Here is a 16,830-nt window from a genome sequence, read left to right on the forward strand (position 1 = left end):
AATTAACTGGGACAATAGATCACGCAACTATGTAAGTGTGTAGGCATACACCTTCTGGTCAAAAAGAAACCGGAATTTCCAATTTGAACTATACGCGCGTGACATACAGACAAAAATAATGTTTTTTTTTAAGTTGATAAATTTTTCAGTTTTAAGTTGATAAATTTTTCAGTTAGAACAGTTTTGCATTCTGGCAAAAATAATGCAAATAATGGCAAACAAGGAATTGCTCGAAAAAGCAAGCATGGAGTCGCCAGACACTTAGATTAGAAGACAGGAATGGAAGTGCATTGGTCACACTTTACGCTTGGAAGACGGCGACATAGCAAAGAAGGCAATCGAATAGAAACCACTCACAGCGAGAGGCAGAGCGCCTGGCAGGCCTAGAGAAACTTGGAAAAGAACTGTGGATCGCGAGACGGCTCAACTCGGATTAAGCTAGAAGCAGGTGAAGGCGTTATCTAGTAATCGGAGGAGATGGCACATAGGTGCTGTTGATGTCCTATGTCCCGCTAGCGATTCAAGGAAACAATGATGATGATGATGAGTCTGCCCGCTTTTTTGGCGTATTCTGCGAACTTCGTATTTATATCGTTTATAGTTGAGTAAAGAGTGCGTCTGAAATTTAGTGTTTCTAATAAAAGTTGATAAAAGGATAATGTGCGAAAGCTTTGCAAATATTAATCATGACGGAGAAATTTCGGAAACACTAGCATACGAGTGGTATAAAGCTTTTAAAGGGGGACAATATGTGAGCGAATCGCCTTGCTCCGATGGTCAATTCACCTCTGTGACATAGTTGTATGAAAAGATTATCGTCTGAATATCTGCGAGATATTAGCCGGTTTTGGTGAATTTTTCGGATAGACGCAGGGACAGATGTATGCGCGATGGTTTGGGGATGAGACAAATTTATAGCGATTTAAGATTTCCTGTCACTGAGGGATATACTAAATTTGGACCAAACTCGTTATAAAAGGCATTAGTAAGGTGAGTCCATGAAGATGTCAGTGAGCCAATACTGAAGAGCCGACAATAAAATCAATCGAAAAGCAGGGATTGTTTGTTGAACGATTTTTTTATTTTTTTGTGGTTTTATTTATTTTTTTTATATATATTTTTTTTTTACTTTTGTTTTATATTACTATTTTATTTTATTTTTTTATTTTTTTATTTATTTATTTATTTATCTTTTTTTTTTCTTATTTTATATTGTTTTTTTTTTAATTTTTTTTTTATATTATTATTTTATTATTTATTTATTTTTTTAATTTTATTTTTTTTCTTATTTTATATTGTTTTTTTTTTAATTTTTTTTTATATTATTATTTTATTATTTATTTTATTTTTTTTTATTTCATTTTATTTCATTTTATTTTTTTAGTTTTTTTATTTTTTTTTTTAATTTTTTTAATTTTTTTTTTATATTATTATTTTATTTTTTATTTTATTTTATTTATTTATTTATTTCCTATTTCTTCTATCTTAGTATAGCCGCATTCATTGATTCAATGGCCGCCTGGCTATCCGAGAATTTAATGTAGTAAATTTTTTTATAGCCAGAAGTTCTGCCTGATAGAGGAAATATAGTTCGCTCAGATAGTTCCAGCCCTAATTCCTTCGAAAACCCAACTTTATCGTCTAGCTTGGAACCATCGGTAGAAATTTAGTTCCCCCTCTTCTTCATGGGCTTGGTGTCTGCCACTTCCTTCTTGACTGTATACTCGTCTTCAAGAGTCTGCCGAAGGTGAGTATAGAAGGTAGAATAGTCTATTTCTTGCTGGTGACGACTATTCACAGTGTGCAAAATAGAGACGTGGCCAAGCCACCGGCCTTTCCATAGTGCCATACTTTTAAGTCTAAGGCGCCGGCCACGATGTTTATTGGTTACCATGGAGATTAACTCGCAAGGAAATATCAAAGAATAATTCAACCGCTTATAGTCACTTTACGGGTACATTTTGAGCACAGTATATAAACATTTACAAATGGATGATTAGTTGCTGGTTTTTGTTTTCAAAGCATTTGTTTAATAGTAATCGAAAATATTAATCATCTGGTTGGAAACAATATTTCAAAATTGTGTTACTACTTAGCATAATCAGTCGTACGCTCAATGGCCCTTTGACTAGTTGCTCGCTTGTAGTTAATTGCAGCGCGTGTAGCTGCTTTATCGCTAATCGCTTTTAGTGACGACGCTTGACGCCGGCAAAAATACAAAAAAGATTAAAATTGTCAACAGAAAGTACAACAATTTTAAAGCACAAAAAGCTGCAATGAATTGATGCCGTGACCGAGAGTGGGCGCAACAAGTTGAAACGTAATGATGACCAAATGAAAATAATGTTTTAGTGTTAAGCAATAGAATTAGCGACCGGTCAAAATGCAAGAAAAAAGTTTAAATAAAATAAAAAAATTCAATTAAAATAGAAATATAAAAGAAACTAAAGTAAGATAAAATTAGTTAAACGAAAAAAAGGAAAAATAATATCATATCCAGCTTTGGAGCTTCATTCTTGCCTGAAGTTTTTAATGTTTTACTTTCACTAATATGGAATTTAGCCTTAAGAATTCATACAACCCTCTTGGCTTGAGGCACTCTTCATAAAAATTCCACCGTTGGCAAATGCAAGCGCCGCAAAATATTTTTAAATATTTGAGGAATGCGGCCTGTGTCCATTGTTGTCACGTTTTTCTCTTGAAATTGCATTTAATATTTTACTTTTAGTACTTAAGAATATTCTAGTTTAGAATATAACTTACACATATTTAAAGACATGATGGCACAAAATTAATCATCCAATTTCATTTTCGATAACTTTTTTGGAAGGTGAAATGGTTGACGTGCCAGTTTGGTACTCCTCAAGTAGCCAAAAGCGCCATTTTGGTTAGCTATAACTCTTTTACTGATTAAAAAAAATTAAAATGAGGATCAAGTAAATTATAATTCCTTTTCCAACTTTAAAAAAAAAATAAACTTTAAAACAACCGTTTTCTGAGTGAGCTAATGAGTTGAAATATTTCAAAAAAAATATTTCTATGTGAGATTTCAATATATTTTCCAAAGTTATTCATATGCAAGGTGGCGCAAAATTAGTCATCCAATTTTGTTTTTCCATAACTTTTTTGCTAAATCCGAAAAAAAGTATTTTGAGTGATGGGAATTTTTCTGATTTGATCAAATTGTTTTTGAATAACTTTTTTGCTAAATAAACAACAAACGAAATAAAAAATTATTTTGAGTGATAAAAATCTTTATTTTGACCTTTAAGCGTCCCATTGCTAGTCTCTATGTACACAGCAGCTGTCTAATTCAGAAGTCTTAAATATAGTAGACGTCCAAGCGCTATTTGCAAAAATTATAAATCTCTGGAAAGGGGGATTAATTTTGCGCCACCTTGTATACTATATACGCGCAGGATCTTTCAATTCCAAGTTTCTTTTTTAGCATTCGAGAGAATAGTTTTACGCTGCGTTAAGTTGGCCACCAAAATTATACGACCTAACGGCTTCGGACTATTTTCTCTAATTATTTGAGAGTTTGAGAGTGAGTCTCAAAGACAGAAGATAAAATAAGTTTAAGTGAACAAATCAGAAGCGGTTGAAAATTAGAGGGCCTTCAGCGCGAATTTTACTAGAAATATTTTAACCCTCCTACGGCGACCGCCGTAGCCGAATGGATTGGTGCGTGATTACCATTCGGAATTCACAGAGAGATCGTTAGTTCGAATCTCGGTGAAAGCAAAATTAATAAAAAAAAACATTTTTCTAATAGCGGTCTCCCCTCGGCAGGCAATGGCAAACCTCCGAGTGTATTTCTGCCATGAAAAAGCTCCTCATAAAAATATCTGCCGTTCGGAGTCGGCTTGAAACTGTAGGTCCCTCCATTTGTGGAACAACATCAAGACGCACACCACAAATAGGAGGAGGAGATCGGCCAAGCACCTAACAGAAGTGTATGCGCCAATTATTTGTTTTTTTTTTTATTTTTAACCCTCCGTTGAATACCTTTTTTAAAACCTCTGGTTGGGCACCCATTTCTGACCTTTCTTTTCGTCCTGTTCGAGCATCCTTTTTAAAAGGTTATATCCGAAAATCGATAGAAAATTAAATTTTAGAAAGCTACCTGGAAGCTCAAGTTGTTAGCTATAATAGAAATATTATATTTTAAATTCACGTCGAAAGTTTTTGGCCAGTCTGACCAGACACGGGTAGCCAACGGAGGGTTGAGATAGAAGTGATAATTTACAAATTGTACATGAATTGTACCAAATGCGTCGGGTTTTTTTTTCTATCGAAAGCGATAAGGTGTACGTGATTTAGTAGAAAAACATATAAATCACAAATTATCAATTATGAACGAAATCATTTGTATGTACGCGTGAATTTGCTTTGATATTCATTTGACTTACCGAATATTACCCTTGTTTGTGCCGTATTTAATGTGATTGCACAAGACCTCGAACATGCCCCTTGTGGTGGTTACATGACGACAATCGAATACCTACATAAAACGAAAATAATAGCAAAATTATGACAAACATTAACCAACCATAAATAAACAAAGAAGATGTAAACATAGAATATGTAAGTAAAAGGACATCGCTGGGTTAATGCGAGACACTGACGTCGAATTTGACCGCGTATCAGCCAAATGACGGGAAAAATAATGACGAGCACAAACAAATCAGATGGAATTGTTGGACATTAGTGAATAGGTTCGTTCATGAAGTAAATAACAATAACAATTGTTACAGCTGCAAGCATTGGGGTTCATTTATCCAAAAAACTGGCAATGTAGGGGAAAGTGAGGAAGTGAGGAAAATTGTAAACTTTTTCTCTTACCTTCAATTTGGACCACTGAATACGCCCAATACAACGTGAAGCATTGCGCCAGGCCGCCTTGGCGCCGAAGGTTAACTCAGCTTCGGTTAACTGATATTCGCCTGTGGCTTCGATGCTCTGTTGCACTTCCTTCCAGCGCGCTTCATGACGTGGACTGGATGCCCTGTGGAAATGGAGAAAGAAAGAGAGAGATTTGTTTATAAGAATATACATATGCACATATACACATGCACACTTCTGTGAACTTTTAAAAAAATAATTTACTTAAGACATTTTTGCTATTCTATAATGCAATGAAATCTGGCATTGGAATAGAACTTTTAGTAAAAAAGATTGTTAAGCACAGTTTGAACGTTGAAAACAAACCCCGCAGTGAGAAAATCTGTTTTTTTTTTGTAACTAATTTTTTATAAGAAGTATCAGTAAAAGAGTTTTAAAATAAAAATATTTAATATGGGACTGACAGTAAAGAAATTGTACCAAATTTTTGCTGATTTGAAAAAAATTTGACGGGATTACACTAAAAACATCCCGAAATATAGTGACTGGCAATAAAAAACAAGTTTTTGCTGATTAAAAAAGAAAAAGTAATGTCACGACCGATCCCGGTATCTCGGGACTACATCCAAAATATCGGGACTGACAGTAAAAAACAAAAATTATTAAGTTTTTGCTGATTTAAAAAAGAAAATAAATGGCATGACCAATCCCGGTATAAAAGGATTACACTAAAAACATTCCGAACTATCGGGACTGGCAATGAAAAACAAATCGTTTACTAAATTTTCGCTAATTTAAAAAAAGAAAAATAGTTCTACAACCAGCCCGAAATATCGAGACTGACAAATAAAATAAATTTTTTTGCAAAGTGTCCGCTTATTTCAAAAAAAGATAATAACACGACCGATTCCAGTATCTCGGGATGGCATGCCCGAAATATCGGGACTGAAAATATATACCACACTGCTGTTACGTTGCATTAAAAATCTCTCAAAATATTGGTATTGGTCATAAACAAATTGTTTACTAAGTTTTTGCTGAATTGAAAAAAATAATTATTCCCACGACCAACTCCGGTATGACGAAATTACATTCTCAAAATATCCCGAAATATCGGGACTAATAGTGTATACTACACTAATATCGCATTTTGAGTTGCTTCGATTTGCGTCGTTTCGAAGTTCCGTCTTGTTAAAATTTTCTATGGCTTCGGTTGGTTGCATCATTTATGTCTCGATTCGCATTGCTAATATGAAAATGTTTACTGGATACGAAACATAAACAGAAAAAGGGGATTTACAATTAGAGTCTAGTTTACGCGAAAAGTGTGTGCCGGGCAATACTTGAAGATTGTTTAGTTTCACACTTTTAGCTTTGTACGACGAATTCCCTATTTTTATTCTGCATCTCAATGCTGCTGCTGTTAGGTTTATCTGTGGCATTTTTTTCTCTGTATTTCAATAAAAACTTTTTTTCAGAAAATTTCAGAAAAGTTAATTTTTTTTATTGCAAAATAAACCTTTCAGCTAAAATAATTAGCAATCAAATAAAAATCAATACGGGCGTCCACTTCCAATTAGCCACTCAAATCGGGGTATTAGGAAGAAACTAATTTGCATACACGTACATACATATTTTATGAAAAAATTCATCTTAAAATCATCTAAAATTCTGTATACAATATTTTTATTGCGAATTCAATAGTATTTGTAAACACCTAAAAATAATGAACTTACTTTTTCATGGAAGTGAAATATTGTTCCAGAAAGTCCCTCGCTTGATCGAGCACTTCTTCTTGTTTGCGCGACTCCAACGAGGCTGTGTAGAAGCCCATAACACTGCTCATACATGTCGATTTCGAGCAAGACAGATTCTTTATGAGAAAAAGTCAGAAAGAAACATAGGAAAATTATTAGAAATTAAGAATAAATGTAATATTTTTTAATTTGTACTGCTTTTTTTTTATTCAAAATAGTTAGCAAAATTTAATAACTTTTTAGTTCTAGAAAGGCAGCTGTGGCGCTCTTCAGCTAAATAAGTTAGTGAATTCGAAAGGGTGCGTAGTTGGTTAGTTACTAAATATCGGAAACAGTGAGTGTAGTTATACGTAGTCAAGGTATCCACTTGCTTTATATTAATGGAAAATGAAATAAAAAATTAAAAAAAAATGTTTTTAAATTACACAAAAATTCATGAACATTTAAACAAAATATGATAAAAACGAAATGTTAATTTACAAAAAATGCATAAAAATTTAAATTCAATTGCAAAAATTTAATAAATTAAAAAAAAATTTATATCACAAAAAAAATTTATGAAAATTTCAATAAAAAATTCCAAAAAAAATAAAGTTTGAAAAAGTAATAAATTCTTCTTCTTCTTTAAATTGCTTTATATTAATAGAAATTTAAATAAAAAATTGAAAAAACTTACAAAAAAGTTATAAATTCTTCTTCTTTTTAAATAAAAAATTACAAAAAACAATTTTTTAAATAGAAAAATAATAGTTAAATGAAATTTAATGGAAAAAAGATTTTAAATTGCATTAAAATCAATAAAAATTTAAATACATAATTACAAGAAATTTTGTTTAATTACAAAAAAACCAATAAAAATTTAAATAAAAAATCACAAAGAAAAATTGTTATGAAAAAGACAAATAATTCTTCTTCTTTATATTGCTTTATATTAATGGAATTTTTTTTTAAGTCCAAAAAAAGTTTTTTTTATTACAAAAACAAAAAACAATGAAAATTAAAATTAAAAATTACAACAAAATTTTATTTTTATTCTCAAAAAGAATCAATTAAAATTTAAACTAAAAACTACAAAAACATTGTATTTTCATTACAAAACAATTCATCAAAATTTAAATAAAAACTTAAAAAAATTATTTTTTAATTACAAAAAAATTTATGAAAACTTATATTAAAAATTACAAAAGAAATTTTTTTTAGTACAAAAATACTAATTAAATTTAATTAATTAAAACAATTTTAATTACAATAAAATCAATGAAAATTTAAATAGAAAATTACAAAAGAATGTCTCTTAATTACAAAAAAATTAATAAAAATTTAAATAAAACTTACAAAAAAAATTTAATAAAAGAGATTAATAAATTCTTCTTCTTCTTTAAACTGCTTTATATTAATGGACATTTATATAAAAAAATTACAAAAAAAATGTTTATTGCAAAAAAATCTACGAAAATTTGAATTTAAAATTAAAAAAAAAAATGTTTTTTAATTACAAAAAAATTCATGAAATTTTAAATACAAAATTGCAAAAAAACGAATTTCAAATTTAAATAAAAAATTACAAAAAAAAACAAATTTTTTAAATTACAAAAAATTAACGAAAATTTAAATAAAAAATTACAAAATTTTTTTATTAATGACACAAAACTCGGTGAAAATTTAAATAAAAAATTACAATTTTTTTTTGTTATTTACAAAAAACTCGGTGAAAATTTAAATAAAAAATTAAACAATTTTTTTGTTAATGACAAAAAACTCGGTGAACAATTAATAAAAACGAATTTTTAATTTACAATTTAAATAAAGATTTAGAAAAAAAAAATTAATGAAAATTTAAATTAAAAACTACAAAAAAAAGTTTTTATTTACAAAAAAATTAATGAGAATTTAAATAAAAAATAAAATTTTTGAATTACAAAAAAATTTATGAAAATTAATTAAAATATTACAAAAAGAAAATATTTAAAATAAAAAAATCAATGAAAATTTTAATAAAAAACTACAAAAAAAAAATTCAAACTTCTGAAATAGTAATAAAAATTATTAATTAATTAATTTAATTATAATTAATTTAATAATTAATAATTTCAATAAAAGTTAAAAATTCGTCTACTTCTTTAACGTCCTTCACACAACCTGCTGCACAACAACTTCATTGCTATGTTCAGCATCACTTTCCTGCTACATAAAAAGTCCTTAACAACTTTTGTGGCAATTTTAATTTTCCAACATTCCCTTGCTATTTTCACAACCTCCGGTAAGAATTAGTAAAGCTAATTTCTTCAAGTCAAAAGGCAAAATATTTTCACTTCTTTGACTGCCACAAAAACAACAATTACCAAATTGCCCTTTATTAAAAGCGTAAAAGCTGTAAACATTTCACTGGGAAAACTGGCAAAATTCTACTAAATGTGCAAATGAGATAATAAAATAATTTTACCGCAAGGAAACTGCCAAACTTTGGCCACAAACAAAGGACACTCGAATCCGATATTAAAAATTTTTATACCCAGCTATTCTCAGTGGGCCATTAAGAGCAGTTTATTTCTTGGTTGCTTCTTTCTGCTGGCCACTCGTGGTGAAGTACACGTAAGATTTTAGTGGCAATGAGCAGAATTGAATAAAAAAAGTACAAAAGCAAACAATGGGAATGACACTTGTTGCTTCAGAAATTTTAAAAGTAAAGAAGGTTTGGAAAAAAATTTAAGTTTTTAAATTTTTATGTTAAACTGTTTTAACTGCAAATTTTGTTGAGGATTTTAGCAATTTTATTTATAAGACGAACTGAAATGTTCCACCTTAAATAGCTTCTGGCAATTAGACCATACCGAAACTTGGTATATTTGTATATTATTCTTGGCATAAGGTAGATAGCGGCCGCCATAGCCGAAAGGGTGACTACCAAACCGAAATCGAAACCGTGACTGCCATTCAAAGGTTAGGTTACCATACCATACGAAAGGGCACAGGCGCGAATTTCGCTGCATGAGATACCAAATGATAGAACAATTTTTTTCTATTAGGTTTTTCCATCTGTCATTCAAAGTCGGCTTGAAACTAAATTTGTAGGAAAATATCAAGACGCGCACCACAAATTGAAGGAGGAGCTCGGCCAAACACAAAATAAAGGGTACAAAGCCAGTTATTTATTTTTGACTCCGTATAAAAAGCTTGCGAAAATGTGCTTTATATGTAAGAAATGTATGAAAAAAAAATTTTAATCAACGCGATTTTTTAGCGACTTTCAACTTACACTTTGTTGTACTCAAATTTTATGAATTTTATGAAAATGCATACCTTGAAGCTTTCTAAAAATTCTGATTAAAAAGTTGAATATTTTGATGTAAATTTTTTTGAAAGTTTAAATTTTTTTTTTTTTTGAATTTGGTACAAAATTCTGCACCTTGATTTATAAGATTTTTGCTATGCAATAAACCATATTTTGCAAAAAATTATCGAAAAAATTTTGCATGAACAATATTATGAATAGTATAGAGTGACTTGATTTTGTGAGAACAAAGTTTTTTACTTAAAAAAATTTAATTTTTTGAATAAAATAAAATAAAAATTTAAATAAAATTATTTTATTTTATTTTTTTTTAATTATTATTTATTACTTCTTTTAATTTTTTTTTTGTTTTTGTTCTTCTCTATTCGCATTACATTTTCACATTTATTTCTACCCACCTCTTGTCCCTTCAGATGCAATTTGTCGTACACTTCCGGTTTGCCCTCGATATTCTTCAAACGAATGGGGCGCTGCATAGGGCAACCCCTTGACGTAGATGGTCCTGCTTCATTCTTCTTGTATTCATTCAGTTCTTCAGTTATTTGCATATACTGATTGAGATGATTTAATTGTTTCAAGTGCACGCTAATATCCTCCAAACGATTGACGAGCACATCTTCGCCCTTATCGGCCTGTGACTCGGCCAGCTGCATGGCGAGCTCCTCGTCGATCATCAACGCGAGACTGTCCTGTTTGACTAAAGTGGTGGAAGGCATTTTTGTGTGATGCTCAAGGAGGGTTAAGCGCGAGTGGTGGTTGATTACAAGAAATGGATACTTTGATTTGTTTACTGTTGTTGACTGTTGTGCTTTAACTATCAGAAGTTATTCATATTACTTTATTCTGAATGTCTATGCAGAATCTTCAATATTTTTTTAATTTTTTTATTTTTAAAGTTTAAAACTGTTTAAGATTTCAATTCAAGCACTTTTTTGCTATATAATATTTTCAATATTTTTTGTTCTTTTTTTTTGTTGCGATGCTTAGTTTGATTTAAAATTCTTAATTATTTTTTCTCAAGTTTCAGAATATGTTCAGTATACACTCAAGCAGCTAACTCTAATGAAACTGATCATCAATTTTCTATTTTCAATCAATGCGATTACACTTCGTATTTTTGTTCAAATGTTCACTTATTTGCCGACCAGCAGCGACTGTGCACAATTTGCGGGTCTCTATGGTTTATGTAAATTCGCAATTCTAAAATTTTGTTTGCTTCTTTGCTGCTAGCAGAGCGGCATTATCATGGCAACAAGGCTTTGTTTTAATAACAAACAACAACATCTACCGTAAGTCTATTGCACTGCTGAGTTGGCTCTCCACAGATTCCAAGTCACATGAGCTGCCATCCTCGTCATCCAGATCACATGAGTAGTAGTTGTTGCACGTGACTGTATATGCGTATGCAGGTTTGTGTGCAAGCCCGCGATAAGGAATTGGTAAATAGTACATATTCAAGCATAAAGCTAGAGCAGTCGCTTAAATGTCAACAAGTACCTACGTGTACTGTTAGTGGGATGGTGGAGAGCCAATCAGATTTCGAATTAAAAACATAAAATGTTCGTAGGTGACGAAGCGAAAAACCGAAGAACTAATGCTTGTGCATATAATAGCACTACCACACGGTGTACGAGTAGGTATGTGTGTGTAATGAAGCTATTAAAAACACACGCGAAATTTGATAATGCAAAATTTTAAAAAAGAAACAAATTTTTTAAACCTTTGAACCACAAATCAAATAATTCAAATGAATGCAAAAGAAAAAGGCGAACAGCTTAAATAAATCCAGCATGTGAAGAAGTGTTTAAGTTAGGTCGGAACCAAATTTTATATGTATGTCGAGTGCATGTTTTAAGTAAAATGTTATGGTCATTCCAGCCTCTATTCTGAAAAAACAGAGCTTTTTGCAAAGAGAAATAACTAATTTATATTGGGAGACCATTTTTTTTTTTTTTTGTACTAATCAATATTTTCGACTTCTGTTGCGTTATTTATTTTGCATACTTTTCCAAATCATCAAACGAGCAGTCTATGTACTTTCAGGAATGTTTTAGTCAAAATGCGGTACACAGTTGACGGAAGAATCTTCAATTCCGTTTAAATGATATTCGCCATATGCTTTTTGAAGCATTTGCTGCTTTTCGGCAAAAATATTTACTAAACAAGTGTGACAGACTCATTTTCCGAACGCCAACCGCGGTAAAGAAGATACTAGGAACAACTAAAGTTGTGTTCAATTTGAAGTGTTCGTGACAAAGTGCACATTCGCCTCTTAAGGCGAAGGAAGCAGTGCTTATAGGTCAGAGTAATACATGATCGTTGGAGAACAAGAGAAGAAATTCAATTCAGCCTATTTCGCGTTGTGTGCAGTAGACTGGCCTTTCTACAACATCGACTTAGCGCACGAAAAGCTTGGAGAAGAGTGAACTGAATTTTAACAAATTTCAACGTATTTTGCGTAGCGTCTCATGATTGAAAGCCAAATAAATATAATTAAAAATGAAGTATTACTAAAAATAAGTATTGCCACCAAATTTTGCAGCTGCAACTCTATCAAGATGACTGCTATAAAGTGGACTTTTATCAAAGTTTAAGCTCACCTATTAGATAACCCATTGCATAAGTGTCCTTGTAAATGTACGTCTGATGGCAAGAAGTAAATAAATAAGAAATGATATCAAACTTACAGAAAATGTTGCTATAAAGTAGCTTTTATTGCGTTAAAATTTTACTTAAACGTAAAGCATAATTTTGAAATAGTAAACAAAATTACTTTTAATAGTAAATTCACTACGCATCCACCATTTTTGGTATTATAAAATTTTTCTATACTATAAAATACTTGAATACTCCTTCAAAAAAATGTATTGCCCTAGTCAAATTAATCGATATTTTTCTATTAAAAAATGGGTGCTAAAAAAAGAACCTAAAATGTGTAAAAAAATATATTTTTTTACTCTCCTTATTATTTAAGGAAATCTCACATTTTTTGGTGCAAATATTGTTCGTTAGTAACAAGGGAATTTATCCAATTTGTCAAACGAAAATTCGAATACTGAAAATTAGTTTGGACTCTCATCAAATTTGTGTGCATGACTAGCATTAAAAACTTTAAATTTTCCTACAAAATAATCTAGCATGATTTTTTTAACTGCTTAAAAATATTAAGTGTACAGATGATAGTGTGTGAGAAAAAAAACAGACTATGAGAAACATGATTATGGAATTGCAAAAAAACAAAATTAAAAAAAAAATTCTGAGAACTACATTCCTCAATAAAAACGCAACGCTTATTTGAAGGGCCTTGACTATGTATTTGGCTTAAGAGTCATTTGAAAGAGCGTGACTCAGTATTCAAGTTCTGCTTACGGCAGATTGTTCCACATCGAATTTTGGTACTAAAAAATTTGAAAAGAATTTTTAGGAATTTCAATACCGATTTTTATAAGCGTGTGACTCAACCTTCGACTTCTGTTTATAGCAGACTGTTGCACACCAAATTTTAGTACTAAATCTTTTTTAATTCCTTTAATTTTTGTACCCAATTTTTTTTAATTTTTGGGGATTTCATTACCAATTTTTGTTCATAAGAGCGTGACACAGCGTTCAACTTATGCTAAGTAGACTGATCTACATCGAATTTTAGTAATAAAAAATTTCAAAATAATTTTTAAAGATTTTAATAACAATTTATTCTAGAGCATATCTTAACCTCTAAATTCTGCTAATAGCAGGCTGTTCCACATAAAATTTTAGTACTAAATTTTATTTTTATTTTTAGTACTCAATTTTGTTAAATTTTTTAAAGAATTCAATACCAATTTTTATAAGGGCGGGACATAGCTTTCACCTTATGCTAATAGCAGCCTGATCCCCATCGAATTTTAGTACTAAAAAATTACGAAATAATTTTTAGGGATTTCAATAACAATTTATTTTAAAAGTGTACCTTAACCTCTAAATTCTGCTAGTAGCAGACTGCTCCACATAAAATTTTAGTACTACATTTTTTTATATTTTTAGTACCCAATTTTTTTAAACTTTTAAGGGATTTCATTACCAATTTTTATAAGAACATGATACCGATTTCAACTTTTCCCAATAGTAGCCTGCTCCACATAAAATTTTAGTACAAAATTTCAAAATAATTTTTAGAGATTTTAATAACAATTTATTTTAAGAGCGTGCCTTAACCTTTAAATTCTCCTAATAGCAGGCTCCTCCATATTAAATTGTAATACTAACAATTTTTTTAAATTTAAATAGGGATATAAATACTAATTTTTATAAGCGCGTGACAAAACTTTCAACTTCTCCTAATACAGATTTATGCACATCGAATTTTAGCACTAAACAATTCAAACAATTTTTAGAGATTTCAAGAACAACTTATTCTAAGAGCGTACCTTAACCTCCAAATTCTTCTAACGGCAGACTGCTCCACATAAAATTTTAGTACTAAAATTTTTATTTTGCCTCATTTTTTTTCGGCTGCCGTAGCCGAATGGGTAGGTGCGTGGTAACCATTCGGAATTCACAGAGAGAACGTAGGTTCGAATCTCGGTGAAACACCAAAATTAAGAAAAACATTTTTCTAATAGCGGTCGCCCCTCGGCAGGCAATGACAAACCTCCGAGTGTATTTCCGCCATCAAAAAGCTCCTCATAAAAATATCTGCCGTTCGGAGTCGGCTTGAAACTGTAGACCCCTCCATTTGTGGAACAAAATCAACGCGCACACCACAAATAGGAGGAGGAGGTCGGCCAAACACCCAAAAAGGGTGTACGCGCCAATTATATATATATATATAATTTTTTTAAATCCTTAAGGGATTTCAATACCATTTTTTATAAGAGCGTGACTCAGCTTTCAACTTCTCGTAATAGCAAATTTTTCCATATCGAATTGTAGTACTAAAAACTTTCAAAAAGTTTCAAAATTTTTTTCAAGGATTTCAATATCAATTTGTTCTAAAAAACTGAGCGCAAGGAAATATTTTGAACACCTGATTTGGATTCAGCGGAATAAAGGCCTTCGAAAATACTATACCGCAAGCATTCGGCAGAAAAAAGTACAAATTTGCAGGCCGTCTGTGAGTCTGTCCATACTCATGAAGTGCGAGCGTGACTACTGCAACAGCTGCCGAACTGAGTATTAAGTAATTTATCAACAAATATGTATGACAGGGGAGAAAAAAAGCCATAACTGACCACCCACAATGTGTAAAAATTCACCGCAATAATCGCAAATTAATACGATGGCTTACATACCCACCATGGGGATGTCGGAAGATGATTTCACTTTTATACAAATTGAAATGGCTAATCATTTAGTGGTGGGAATACCCAGATTTTATTACTACAATTTAAAAGAAAACTTTTATTACCCATCGTATTTAGTTACATACAATACATAAATGCCTACATAAATATTTAAATTTTTATTCATATGCTGAGGTCAGCGCATTATTCATCTGCACTAAAATAAAATAATTGAACGACCTCACTTGGGTTTAGGGGTTTTTTCCGCAAATTTACATACACTGAAATATGAAAAATGAAATTCTTTCTATTATTTTGCCAATCACGATGAAAGGAGTATTCGAAACCACAAGAATCTTTCTTTGCTTTGGATTTTTATAATTCTATATCTTAAAGCCACGTCGTTATTTCTCTGTAAAATAATTTTACTTGCCATGCAACTCTACCTAATCACGCGAGTGGGTGAGTAAGATGGATGTTCAATATTAAGTGGCACGAAATATTTGAAGACTCATGCATTAAATTGTTGCAGCCACTGCAACATTTCACTTGATTACGTGATGATTGATTTTTTGATGATTTTTTTAAGTTTAGCTCAATAAAAGGTTTCCATCATTCAAAATATTATTTTTCGATTTAGTGAAAAAGTTATTCAAAAACAAAATAGGATATTTAATTTTGCGCCACCTTGTATATATCTTAAACTGTAAACTATTTTTTGAGGATTTTTGAAATTAATGTTCAAAGCTTTGAGTAAAGTAATGGAATAATTTTTTAAGTTTAAGGTCAAAAAAAGATTTTCGTCGCTCAAAATATTTCATTTCGATTTATTAAAAATACAAAATTGGACGATTAATTTTGCGCCACCTTGTATATAGCATAAACTGTAAAGTATTTTGTAGGGATTTTTTAAGTTTATGGTCACAAAAGATTTCCGTCACTCAAAATATTTCATTTCGATTTATTAAAAATACAAAATTGGACTATTAATTTTGCGCCACCTTGTATATAGTACAAACTGTAAACTATTTTTTGGGATTTTTTAAGTTTAAGGTCAGAAAAAGGTTTCCATCACTCAAAACATTTCTTTTCGATTTAGTAAAACACAAAATTGGACCATTAATTTTGCGCCACCTTCTACATATCATAAACTGTAAACTATTTTTAAGGATTTTTTAAGTTTAAGGTCAAAAAAAGATTTCCATCACTTAAAATATTTCTTTTCGTTTTATTAAATAAAAATACAAAAGTAGACGATTAATTTTGCACCACCTTGTATATAGCATAAACTGTAAACTATTGTATTTTGTTGGGATTTTTTCAGTTTAGGTCAAAAAAAGATTTCCGTCACTCAAAATATTTCTTTTCGATTTATTAAAAGTACAAAATTGGACGATTGATTTTGCGCCACCTTGTATATAGCATAAACTGTAAACTATTTTGTAGGGATTTTTTAAGTTTAAGTCAAAAAAAGATTTCCGTCACTCAAAATATTTCTTTTCGATTTATTAAAAAACAAAATTGGACGATTAATTTTGCGTCACCTTGTATATAGCATAAACTGTATACTATTTTTTGGGATTTTTTAAGTTTAAGGTCAAAAAAAGGTTTCCATCACTCAAAACATTCCTTTCGATTTATTAAAAATATAAAATTGGACGATGAATTTTGCGCC

General features: G+C 30.5%; 1 protein-coding gene across 2 annotated transcripts in view; it reads right to left on the reverse strand.

Moving 5' to 3' along the window:
* Positions 1-11,952, reverse strand: part of LOC129248198 (nitric oxide synthase-like) — a 50,924-nt gene extending 38,972 nt beyond the window's left edge. Inside the window, exons 1-5 of one of the 2 annotated variants that reach the window (XM_054887660.1) lie at positions 11,899-11,952; positions 10,293-10,962; positions 6,582-6,718; positions 4,846-5,008; positions 4,413-4,504 (exon numbers count right to left, since the gene is read on the reverse strand). In XM_054887660.1, coding sequence (XP_054743635.1) covers positions 4,413-4,504; positions 4,846-5,008; positions 6,582-6,718; positions 10,293-10,610 — 710 coding nt within the window. In that variant the 5' untranslated portion in view covers positions 10,611-10,962; positions 11,899-11,952. Of the gene's footprint in view, positions 1-4,412; positions 4,505-4,845; positions 5,009-6,581; positions 6,719-10,292; positions 11,032-11,898 lie in introns of those variants that run through there. The other variant, XM_054887659.1, reaches the window with a different exon arrangement.
* Between the last annotated feature and the right edge of the window lie 4,878 nt (positions 11,953-16,830).

The sequence above is a fragment of the Anastrepha obliqua genome, chromosome 5 (genome assembly GCF_027943255.1).
Source record: "Anastrepha obliqua isolate idAnaObli1 chromosome 5, idAnaObli1_1.0, whole genome shotgun sequence".
NCBI lineage: Eukaryota > Metazoa > Arthropoda > Insecta > Diptera > Tephritidae > Anastrepha > Anastrepha obliqua.